Source organism: Dermacentor variabilis, chromosome 3, assembly GCF_050947875.1.
Source record: "Dermacentor variabilis isolate Ectoservices chromosome 3, ASM5094787v1, whole genome shotgun sequence".
NCBI lineage: Eukaryota > Metazoa > Arthropoda > Arachnida > Ixodida > Ixodidae > Dermacentor > Dermacentor variabilis.
Window position 1 is genome coordinate 192,479,388 of NC_134570.1, and position 12,980 is coordinate 192,492,367.

The 12,980-nt window shown below is 48.8% G+C and overlaps 1 protein-coding gene across 1 annotated transcript in view; it reads right to left on the reverse strand.

Moving 5' to 3' along the window:
• Positions 1–1,253: 1,253 nt before the first annotated feature.
• The window catches only part of LOC142574964 (cholinesterase-like), a 44,959-nt gene continuing 33,232 nt past the window's right edge, over positions 1,254–12,980 (reverse strand). Inside the window, exons 3-4 of the mRNA XM_075683943.1 lie at positions 10,233–11,450; positions 1,254–1,630 (exon numbers count right to left, since the gene is read on the reverse strand). Coding sequence (XP_075540058.1) covers positions 1,456–1,630; positions 10,233–11,450 — 1,393 coding nt within the window. The 3' untranslated portion in view covers positions 1,254–1,455. The remainder of the gene's footprint in view (positions 1,631–10,232; positions 11,451–12,980) is intronic.

Genomic DNA, 12,980 nt, shown 5'->3' on the forward strand with positions numbered 1-12,980 from the left:
CTGAATGTCACCATGGTGTTTCTGAAACAAATAGAATTGCAAGGATGTTTCTGGGGAGAGGAACAGAAAGTTAGAAAAACGTTGCTACAATTTTATAGGTGCAGGAACACAAAGTTGGCAGCATGCTACCATGAAGTTTTCTAACTATGAATATAGTTGCACATACTGCGTTTATTGTGCGAAGTATGTTCATTTATCGTTTATAGAGAGTTCCTGAAGTGTGCTTCCATAACGGTGGCAAATTGTCGACAGAATACGAAGTATTCTGTCGGCAATTAGCCAATGAATTAGCCACTTATTAGCCACCGGTACGAAGTATTTAGGAAAGTTGAAAAGGGTATAGAAACATGCAGTAGACCGTCGAAACGCTTTATTATTATTCGTCAACAACAGCTGCTTTAGTGAAAGTTAGTACAACATTTCGCAAATGATGGAATGAGATGCTAGTCGACCGCGGGGACAGAAATCCATGATAGCGTGTGTCATGTGGTCAGTGTCTCTGCATCTTGCATATCGCTATATTGCAAAACGTGGCACAGAAAATGAAGTTTCACCGCATTTAAATAATCGCCTCGCAAAAGCTTGCCTTCGCATGGCGTCTAACATTTGCGTTTGACCTGGATTTTATTCTGCATGAAGTTTTTAATCAGTACATTTATCACTCTGCGCATTAATTAACATGCTAAAACTCCTTAAAGATAGTTCACTGTCGGCGTAGTTCACTAGGGTGAGCGCATGTAGCTCCGTCGCCTTTTGCTGCCCTCTTTTCAAATAATGCATTCGGCGTTACTGCCTGGCAAATCCGACAAAAAATTTACCGCTGCCACCCTGGATGCACGCCTTGATTGGCTGAAACCCGTTGTCAGCCCGAACAAGGTTCGTCATTTCAAGCATACCTGGTGCCGTTGACAGTGGCACCGCGTCTGCCGTTGTAGACATATTGCGACAAACTTTCGTCATAGGGTTGGCGTTCGCATGCGATATTATACAGTAGCTCCAACACAGCGCCACTGCGTTACCTTATTCAAGGATGTAAAACGATATGGAAATTTAATCTTCCATACCAAAATTTTTCTCATCCTGCGACAGATGTGATCTCTCTCTCTAATCAAGCCCACATTCTCTATTCTATGAAATCGTTATTTCAAGTTTGAGCCCGAAGTGCTATTTTCCGTGCATAGTTAATCGGGAACTAGGTAACAATTACTGCTGCGCATTTAACGTAAATCGCGTAACTAGTGCTTGTAGCGGTATTTCCTAATTTTTCTTTGCTCGCGATGGTACCACACAGAAAACTGTTTATTGGCGTTACCGCAAATAAAATTTGAGAAAGTGCAGCGTCTTGACCAAAAGAAAGCGATAACAGCGCGGGGTAATGTGCGCCTTGTGTGTGTCCATATACGGTATCGAAGGAGAGAGAGCGCCTTCTCTTGACCGTAGCGGTCAGCGCAGTGGTCAAATAAAAGCGGCCGCCCGCAGCCTACTCCAGCGGGAGTGCCGCGCTAGGCGGCGACACCGCTCACTGCTGGGCACGTGGTCGATGCGCAGCCGGTTGAGCGAGATGGCGGCCATCTCGCGCTGCGGCTTTCGGTACAGCGGCCACGGCACGTCGCGGGTCCGGTCGGGCACCCTACGCAAAAACAAGTATTGTCTCTTGAGTTTGCACTATTTTCTTTTGTGTGCCCGGACAACGCTGGCTACAGTGTAACGTATAAAGTGCCGGCTGTTTGCTTATCTCCGGCTGCAAAAAAAAAAAAATAATAAAAAGAAACGGCACCATGACTGCACTGGAAGAAAACGAGTGATTCCATTCGTCAAGCTACGCGCATGCGCACTGCCTAAATAGATAGAAAGAAAAGACCGAGAAAAGGGCGAGAGTGCAGTGCTCTAAGGAAGAAATCGTGGGGGTTCACTGAGCACGCATGCGCAGTGGTCACGCCGTCTGCCCAAGCGAGGCTGCGCTGCTCCTAGGCGCAGCGCGGATGAGGGAGGCATCTAAGGCGATGCTTCGACATTATGCAACAACGCGCTGTCGTGGGTTCGACTCCCACCAAAGGCTGAGGGTTCGACTGGCTTAACTCAATGTGCCTTAATTTCGCCTTAGCACCAATGGCGGTGGGTTCGACTCCAAGCAAAGCTGCTGGGCTCGATGACTTTGGCCACGTCTACAGCGACGCCTGATTTCCCGCTCCATAAGGCATATAACGCTTTCGCATTAAAAAGTGCTTGATCGAGTACCAGGTGGCGGCAGCAAGAGATTTCCGTTTAGCGGTGGACTGGGGCCGTGCGTCTTCGTCGTGTTTTCGAAGCAAAACCGGAACTGAACTGTTATTATCAGCTCAACATGATCCAAATTGTTATTTACCTCGCCTCCCCCTTTCTCCCCCCCCTCTTGGGCTTGGACTCGAAGTTGAAGTTACTGGACGATGCGCACCAAACTAGTTCGACAAACGGTTCAGAAGGTCCTGCGAAGCCTCTGATAGTGCATTACTGAACGGAAACGTCGGATCAAGGCCTCCCGTAGTCGCCCAATGGTTTGCACGTTAGAAGCATAGCTCAAACAAGATCAAATATGCTCAACTCATTTATACTCACTGAGAATTTTCGTAAGCAACGCTTTCCTTTTGCGAAGAAATATGCGGCCGCTTTAGGCATGCTTGCACATCTTGCTGTAGCTTAGAGCGGAAAAATTCTTTTCAGGGTCCCGTTCTCCTTTACTGAGTGATTCTCGTAGTCAGACTAAGTAAAGGAAGATATGGTGAAGGTATGGTCAGGTTAGCGACAAACGACAAACAAAGCAATGAAGGTCTGCCGCGGGGGAGGTGTTACACGAATTGGTTTTTTAAATTAATATATAAATAAGTAGTCAAATAAGCAATAAATAAAAAAAGAGGAATGAAAGCAGATTACTGCACTTGTAACATTCTAGCGCAGTCGGATTACCCCCGAACCTGCAATTCACGCGTGCGGCGAGTTTCCGAATGGCCGCCGTGGCGCGCACCGCACATTGCCGTTTGCTCTCTCCCGCGAAGCACGTGACAGGCGTCCAGTGCTGGCCCAGCGTGGGAACGACGGGCCAGTCGGCGGCGACCGCGAAGCCGCGTGGCGTCCGCGCCAGCTCATCGCCGGCACTGTCCGCTCTAGCGCGTCGGCACTGGCGACTCGAGCATTGGCCGCAGCCCATGTTTTAGGCAAAATAAGGTCCGCTAGAATAAACTGATGCGTAAATTGCACATTGAATGAAAAGCTATGTCCACTGTCAGACGTTCAGCACCAACGAACATTTAGATAAAAGTCAAGTTGAACTGCAGAGTGCGCATATATCGACGTCGCGCAGCGAATCGACTTGGCCGTGCTCGCTTCGGAACAGTAGGCCGGTGGCCTGCGAACGGCCCGAGGCGAGTGGTCCGGCCCGTAACTCGGACGCTATGCGGGAATGGCAAGCCGATCCCCGGCGGCGTTGACCACCTGTGGCAAAGAGAGCTGCCTTCGGCCCCTGCCGGCTCGTGCCCACAGTTATAAAGTTCTGCGCACTTTTAATTGTATGCTAATTTTAAAATCTAAACCCGTGCAAACAATCTGGCGCGCTAAGGCGACAAGCGACGCAATGGAGATGGCTGTCGCGTTCGCTCGTCGCCCAGTAGGTCAAACCCCACGCTCTCCAGTGTTGCCGGTATTAGGGGAGAGACTTTTAGCATCAAACCTGGCGTGGCACTTCTTCTAATAATTTAAGTGGATTTGTTTGTCTGTATTAAGCAACATAAGCATTTCTGAACGCCTTGCGGTAGCTTCTTTTATACATCGAAACTGTCTATGGCAAGGATATGGAAAAAAAAAACGAGCCCCCCCCCCCCCCCCGTCCCCTCCCGAGATGTTGATAAAAAACAAATCATCATGTGGACCGATACTGGCGATAGTGTAGAATTGATCCAAGCGCAGTGGCACATACCCCTGTGGACTCGGGGACCTGTAACGCGTCCTTAAGCTACGCTTGTCACACGTGGGAGCTAAAGAGATCCCAGGCACAAGGGTTAAGAACAGATGTTCTACAGGCAAGCTATGTCCCGGATCTGAAAAAAGAAGTATCCGAGATGTTGACAAAAAACAATGCGCTGGAGCGATGAACGCTCTTGCCCAAACGTTACTCCTTGACGACGCGTATCGAAATGTCAATTTATATGTATAAAGTAAAAAATGAATAAAAATAAAAGAAAAGAAAAATAAAGAGCAAAAGAGGAAAACGAAAAAAAAGAAAAAAAGGAAAATAAAGAATGCAACAGAATATGACGAAGCAAGCACAGAAGTTATGAAGTTGACAAAAAACAATGTGCCGGAGGGATGAACGCTCTTGCACAAACGGTAGTCTACGACAATGCGTGTCGAAACGCCAGTGTATGAGTGTGAAAAAAAAAGATAGTAATAAATAAATAACATCAAAAAGAAAAAGGCAAAGAAGAATAAAATAAAAGGAAATGAAACAAAAGAAAAACAAGAAAGCGAAAAATAAATAAGACATAGAAGACGAAACAAACGACGAAATTATGTGTTTGTGCCTTTATCCAACGGTTATACCTCAAGTAAAAATAAATATAGAACTCAACATATCTATTGAGTAATACAGCTTCGCTGGCGTTCCATTTTCACGTAGTGGTAGGGCTCTGAATGTTTTCTTGTATTTGCCCAAATTCGTAAGTTCGCAGATTCCGTCCGCGACGCGCGGAGAACGCTGCAAAATTCTGCGCGCGCTTACCGCACTCTCCAGCGCTCGCTGAACCACCGGTGTCATTCTGCCGTTCGAGCCTGCGAGAGTTTCTTTTTTTTTTTTTTGTCCCTGCGGTGACAGTTTCCTGCGCGTGCGATGGAGCGGCGGAGGTAACTAGCTGCTTTACAGCTTCTCCTGATTTTGAAGAGGATGCAGGCGCTGTCTCACAAGCACTGGGATCGGCCGGTTTGGACGAAGCGACCCGACGAAAGGGAGTTCACAGCGGTAAGGGACAAAGGACAAATGCAGCAACGCATTACCCCTGCATACACTTTCATTGCCTTTTACGGATGAAACTGACGAAGAATGGCGACGACTCGCTGTTTTTCAAATTCTACGGGGTGTCGCAGGAAACATTCGACGCTCTCCACGACATGGTGCGGGAGCGGCTGTCAAAGGATTGGATCTGCAGGGAACCTATTTCGTCTGGCGAGCACCTCGCAATGACGTTGCGGTAGGACCATGTGGTCACTTCAGTACACTTCTTGCGATTCGGGAAAAAGTGGCGGTTGACCAGCAGGAAACTTTAGTGCGTCGGTCGTGGTCAATAATGCTGCGTGCTTTTAGATACCTGTCATCCGGCATGCTCGTGCGAGATGCAGCGATGGCGTTCAGAGCGGGGCTGCAGACTGCAAGGAAGGTGATACACCTGACCCACAATGTGCTATGGAAAGTGTACAAGGAGGTGTGGAGTAAAATACGTTCAGAGCATGGCGCGGGGTGTAGTGGTACCAATAAGCATGATCTTATGTTCGCACTTGCTGACCAATGGCTGAGTATTATTTCCTTTTCTGAGCATTTCTAGCGGACTTCAGTCAATGTCAGTGTTGTTTGTTCAATATTTAGTACGAATATCTGAGATGGTACAGCACATGCATGCAGGCAGAAAATAGATCACGGCTTAAAATACTGCGTGCATATTAAAAAGGATACATTACGTCAAAGCAGCAGCAGTAAGCAGCAGCAATTTTTTCTCCAACGCTTTGATCGGCCTAAGATGGCCTGTTCGTCACGAGTGGTACTTGAGAGCCTGGCGCGCGCCGCCGGATATCCGCTCTTTGCCGCCTTTTAAGCGAGTAGGATACGCGATGTTTACTCAGCTTGTCTGTGCAAAGGTGGCATAAATGCAAGGGAGCTCTAATGGCCGAAATAAGCAGAGGACTTTACGGCTGTCTGACGAAACTTGTCCGTAAGTGGTGGTCGTCGGCGTTCACCTGACGCATTATTTCTGCGCTTTTATGAGACGCTTTAGGTGGTGCTACGATCCAAAAGCAGGAAAATAAGTTCTCCAAGAAGACACCATAAAGGTTATGCTTTTGCCAGTGGGGGATGTATATTTACGACGAATATAACCGCCACGAATGCCAGTGCGGTAAGAAATAAACGTTTCAGATTTACGATGAAAGTTGGTCGCTTGATTGAAGAGTTGTGAGCTTGTTCAGGTAGCGCGAAAGACTGTCAGCAAATGAATCACGAGAAGTCTCTACAAGCGGCGCTGGCTTGTTGGTTCAATGTATCATGGACAAAATCGCGATGTCGTGGTCCAAAACACTCAATTCAAGTAGCCAAGTGATCATCATGATGATCACTATTGATTTCTTTTTTTTATTGTTACTACTCGTGTGTCACATATTCTAGTTCTTTAAGCTAAACATTACATGCTGCAATGACGAGTGAACGGTCAGGAGGTAAAAATACAAGGCTTTGAATATAGCGTCGAAGATCAAACATGGCCATCTCTATCAAAGCAGTCAGTGCTCTGAAAAAAAAATCACAATTTTGCTTGATCTATAGTTCACTTGGGCTATCCCAGAAGTAGTTACTCTGAAGATGATGTCGGAAACGTTATTTGGATTGGGAGCACGCTAAAGATCCCCTAGTGGTGAAAATTATTCCGGAGTCGCCCACTGCGGCGTGCATAATAATGAAATCGTGGTCTTGGTTCGTGAAACTCCAGGTTTAGGAAACGCTATTTGACCAGCAATAAGTTTGAATATATCCAGGAAGGCAGAGTTGTCGTTAAGTTGACCATAAACTCACCAAATTATTGGACTTGCTCACTAAGTTACTGAAACTGCTCATTAAGTTATGTAGTCTCAACCACTCTGCAGTTTCAGCTCACAAGTTCAAAGCAATGAAATCAAATAGCGCCCCAAATAAGAAAGAAAGACGTTCTAATACTCTGGTCGTATAACTCTAAATGTTTACAGGTGCGTGCTGAAGTGCTGCAATGACTATGAAGGCTCTCGCAGAGAAAGGCCTTATATCGTCACTAAACAAAAGCCCTGAATCACTTTCGATTGATCAGGTATCCTTGAACTCTATTTACGTTAATTTAGGGGCATTATGTTCTTTAATAAAACAGATAATGGCTGACAAATGTTCCTTTTTGAATTGTGCCCCGGTACGTCGGTGTGATGTCATGAATGAAAAAAAATTTTTTTTTTGCACTTCGGCATTGCAGTTGCATTGAACTTGGGAGGTAGATTTTTCGCGTTTGTGGAGTCCTTCCTGAGGGGCAGGACGGCGGTCGTCAAGGTGGGGCAGACCAAATGAGAACCATTCCCGCTAGGAAACAGAGGCACGCCACAAGGGGCGGTGATCTCCCCCCTCCTATTTAACATTGCAATGCACGGACTCTCGAAGCGGCTGGCCGCCGTACCAAACGTGGAACACGCGCTGTACGCCGACGACATTACGATCTGGTGTCTGGGAGGCTCGGAGGCGGCCGTGGAACAGGCGCTCCAGGAGGCCTTGGACGTGACCCAGTCCTTCCTGGAGGGCACGGGTCTCCAACTCCCCCCGACCAAGTCAGAGCTCATGTTATACAGACCGCCAAGGCAGGCGTTTCGGAGGCTCGTGCCGCTCGAGCAGATCCCCATAGATGTATACACGCGGGACGGCCAGAAGATCCCCAGGGTGAATTCGATTAGAGTTCTAGGATTGTTGCTCGATGCCAGGGGCTGTAATGCCGAAACCATTGCGCATCTGACCGCCAAAACCGAGAATATTCTCAGATTAATCATGAGAGTCTCCAATAAAAAGGGGGGCCTAGGCAAGGACAACATACTTAGGGTGCATCACGCTTTTCTTATGAGCCACATCAACTATGTGGTCTCGGCCCTGCAGTGGACTAAGACTGACAGGGACAAGCTTGACACGTTGATGCGGAAAAGCGTCAAGAAGGTACTGGGTATTCCGATCACGGCGAGCACGGACAGGCTAATGCAGCTAGGCGTTCATAACACCACCCTCGAACTCATAGAGGTGCAACGAGCGGCACAGATCACGAGGCTTTCGGGCTCCAGCGCCGGTAGGCGCCTCTTGGAGGCGGCGGGCTTGCAGCCGCGTTACAGTCGAGGCGGTTCAGCTGGACGAGAACTCCAGAGGGACCTACGTCGTTGGTCCCTTCCCTAGAAACGTTCACCCACACCATAATGAGGGCACGCGAGCAGCTCGTGCCAGGGCGATATTGAAGAAAACGGTCGCCATGGAAGCCTTCGTGGACGCAGCTCAGTATGGGCGCTCCGATAAATTCACGGTCACGGCGGTCAGCGAAAAGGGCAAGCTCCTATCTGCAGCCTCGGTAGGCGCTGTGACGGCCGACGTGGCCGAACAGGTGGCGGTTGCGCTGGCGATGCAGGATCCAAAAAGGCCGTATATCTACACTCACTCACGCGCGGCCGTCAGGGCTTTCGCTTCGGGAATGGTTGCGAGACAGGTGGAGGCGATTCTGAAATGCAAGTCCAGAACTAATTGTGGCCCCGTGCATTATATTATATGGTTCCCTGCTCACATGGGCGACAACGTGCTGCCGGGCCGCCCGAACCCCAATGAGGCTGCTCACCGCCGTGCGCGAGAATTAACGCGCCGTGACGTGGGGCTACATTGGATCCGGAGGAGCTCGGCCACAGCGACCCCTTATTAACCTTTCATGAGATCGTCTCCCATTATAAAGAGGAATGCAGACGCTTCCCGCCTCCACACCCGAATCTATGCAGATTTCAATCGATCACGCTTAGGATGCTTCAGACGAAGTCATATCCCTCGCGAGGTTTCTCAAACAGGATTTACCCAGAAATTGACCCACAGTGCCCGGATTGTGGGGAGGAGGTTAGCACTCTATCTCATATGCTCTGGCAGTGTCCTGCGTTGCGGCATACGTCCTTCGCCAGCGAAGGGGGCATGAGGCGATGCCATATCTAGTACGGAACTGAAGCTCCAGTCCATGGCCGTCCAGAGGGTCCGTGAAAGAGCGGAGAGGCTTGGCTTCCCGATTCCGACATGGGAGCAGCCAGCGGCGAGCAGGGGGCCCCAACGGTTCTCCGCCGGCTAGTCCCTCAGGACCTCAATAAAAGTTCATTGTCTGTCTATCTGTTGCACTTCGGCCCGTTGTCGTTCACAAAATAATAATAGAGCTCCCTAAGTTCAGTATTGTGATCTCTCAAAATACAATATAATCCACTTTTAGCGATAAGTATTTGCCCGGGCCAGTACAAACGGCGGCGAATTCAATGACGTCATGGTGCGCTGGTGGAGTAATGTCAAGGCCGCGTTTCTCGGTCTTGCCCCCTTTTTTTTTCTGTCCAATCGTATGCCCTCTGTAGCAGCGACATTTTTGGTGTTGCGGGCGGTTTATAAAGCAGCGTAGCTCAAATAATCTTTCCCTGAAGTGTCAACTTATATATTTCTAATGTTCCTAGTTATTGAATGCATAAGTTCAATCATCCGGTGGTCCGACAGATGTTATTCGCCATATTTTATTGATCCTGAGATTGCAGGACTTGAGAGCATATTTCATTCGTGCATAACTGTTCTAAACGCCGTTTCCTTGACGCATGAATTCTGTCATTTTGGAGAAGTGCGATGCGCCCTATAGCAGGCGTTTTTTGTAGAAAGAAAAAAGAGGCGCTTCTTTTTCACTATACATGCCACTTTGTACTGTGCTAGGAGGCTTTAAAGTGTTCACTCTCTGGTGACTTAAATATGCTACCCCATAGCTATGACATCATGGAGACCTGATGGCATCGCCTCTTGCCTTTAATTTTTGGAACTCTTTCGGCTTCCCATTTACACCCCTTTCTGCCCTTTGTGAACAGGTGGCAAAAGGCACTGCGTCTTGTGCCTTAGCTGCATATGTTGGAGTTAGGCTCGTGTCTCGTGCCCGCTGTTGTCTTGTGTTCTAGTGGATATATTCAGCTTTTATAACGTACATTAATGACATTCTAAGCAAGACATTTGCGATTTATCGTCTTCTTCTGAGAAAAACGCATTCGGTGTGGCGCATTATGTAGAATCATATTGGCAATAATATAGTCCTGAGGCCTGCATGCCAAAATTGATTACTAATTTGTCGGGAACTATTGATTTTAAGTCCCCTTGAACAGAGTACAGGCGTGTATACACGCGCATGCGTATGTATTATTTTATCTGAACTTTCTAAACTCCGTATTACTGGCACGCGTCTTACCCTGTTCGTGCAAAGGCGCCCACTTTGCCCATCATGCGGCGGCTAGTAGCGAGGATGTGGCTTCCGTCCGCTACTTCCCGGCCGAGGAAGACGCCGAGCATAAAGAGTGCGTCGGTGTAGTGGGGCGCGCCGGACCAGCGGCCCTGCAGCCCGGCGCCCCCGTCCACGGCCAGGGCGTTGACGTTGTAATCGAGTTCGTAGAAGTAAACGCTGGCGCCACCAGCCGACGCGAGTTCCGCCATCATCCTGGCAGGACACTTGACCAGCACGTCGCCAAGAAAGGAGGCAGCCTGCAGGTAGGCGTCAGCGGCCGAAGAGAAGGACGCGCCATCGTTGTCCGCAAGCAGATCGCCGAAGTACAGCGCCCTGAGCTCCGCCAGCTGCTCGGGACCGAAGAAGTGGAGCAACAGCCTGTCGAGCAGCAGACGTACAAGAGGTTTGGGCAGCGAGTCCGCGCTCTCCAGGTCCCATTGGTCGACGAACTGCCGCAGGAAGTACTCGCCTTCGTTGGCGGCGTAGCCGATGACCAGCGCCTTGCCGCCAAAAGCCCCGCCGACTCCTTCTTCGTCCGGAAGGAGGTACGAGTCTCCGGCGGCTGTCGGCAGGAAGAAGTCGTCCTCGGCGGTGTCGTTGGCACCGTACACGGGGCCGAAGGGCCGCGCGTTGACGCCGTTGAACTCGTCCAGGCTGCCAACGATGTGCTCGGCGGCGGCGGCACGGAGGCAAGCCATCGCCGGCTTTCTCACGGGCTGCTCGTCCTTCTCTGCCTCCGCCTGCGGCTCGTCGCACACGGTGGCAGCTAGCTGACGCAGCTCGTCCAGCTCGGCGAACGCGCTGTAGCGGCTCATGACAAACGGACTGCCGCCTGCCAGCACCGCGCGCTCGAAGAACTGCCTGCTCAGCGGCGACAGCAGGTGCAGACCCGCGCTCACGGCTCCGCTGTCGACGCCGAGTAGAGTCAGCGCGTCCCGACTGGCGCCGAACGACGCCGCATTGGCGCGCACCCACTGCATGGCGAGCAGCTGGTCCCAGAGACCCTGGTTTCCGGGGGCGTCTGGCCTCCCCTCGCCGGCGCGTAAGAAGCCCAGCGGGCCGAGGCGGTAGTTGGGCACCGCAACGACAACGTCGGCAACGCCCGCCAGCCAGCGGCCGTCGTACAGAGGGTGACGGTTGGAGCCCGTGCGGAAGCCGCCACCGTGCAGCACCACCACAATGGGCCTGGGCACGAAAATATCCACACCCCAGATGCTGTCAAAAACTGCCGGCACTCCTTCCCGAGCACATTGACAGACGATAGCGGGAAGCAGGTATAGCACCCGCATATCATTACTCGTATTCGCGAGTGGCCCCGAGCTATGAACATTTAACATTACATTGCACTGTTTTGTCGAGAAGGAGCCTTACTTAGGAGACAATTCATACGGAAGGAAAGAAGGCGACTGGACGGAACACTACTGGCAACCATTCAATATTATTGCTCGCACAACAATATACGGCGGGATCAACTGTTGTTCCGCTTTGCTTATAAAATACTATTTTATGCATGAAGAAGCAAAGCAGCTGCAACGACTATGTAATTTGTCGCGCACTTTGGGAATGAATATCTCAAAACGGGTGTCATGCTGACACTTCAATGTAAGTGAATGTTGGGGGTGTGCGAATAGTGCCACAAGCGAATCGAATCGAATATCGAATAGCTTTCAAACAGTTTCTGAATAATCAACAGTCCTTATCACAACTAATATAAAACGATGTTCACATCCTAGTATTCCTAAAGATGTAAGGTTTCTGCCATTGCGTTGCGTGTTACGAATTGTTTATTAAAAACACAAATAGAACATGAGTAGCAATGAGGCAGTTTCTTCGTATGCACAGGACTGTTCAGACATTGTGACTGATCGCTGTGCAGCTTGTAAAGTATGGCTGCCTAAGCGACATAGCTTGCTCCATCAAGTTCACATGTTGTATTCTATGTTATGCACCCGGAGGTGGAAACTTACGGTATTTTGCTCAAACTGTTTGTTTCCCTGAACGCAGTTGACGTGTTGAAATATTGGAAAAGCATTCAACGAAAATATTTCCTTCTACGAATATTGACTATTCCATTCCAAAATAGAAGTTAATAGGACACTATTCGATGCGTCATTCGAAAGTTTCGAATATTCGCACACCCCTATGAATATGCCTTGTCAGCTCAGCGGCTACAATTGGCAAATTGCAATATGGGTCGTAAAGTAATTAAAATAGGAAGTTAAAAATGATTTTTTGATTAATTGAATATGTGTTCCGATTTCTCGTGTTTGTAATGTCTGCCTCTGAATAATCCAGCTCGAGCGCTAGACTTATGTGGTGTGCCACAGGCGAGTTTTAAATATTCTGTAATAGCTGCAAATAATCACCTGGTTATAGTAAGACGTGAAATAGTGAAATGCTCTTTGCTGGCACAACTACAAAGGAAAAAAACAAAAATTACAAGGTCTCTTAAGATCTTCCTTAAGAGGTGAACGGCGAAAGCCTACTCTTCCCCCTCTTGCCATTCGCCTCTTTCTCTTTGCCTCTTCTCTTCTTTTTTTTAGTCATTACTGCTCACTACTAAACATGTTTAGTCATTTGTAATCAATCGTGGGCATTACAAGCCGTTGTTAGACATGTTGGTCATATCATAGTCATTAGCAGTAATTACGAGTAATTTCAGTAATTATTAGTCATTATTGATCATTACTAAGAATTTTTAGTCATTTCTAATGA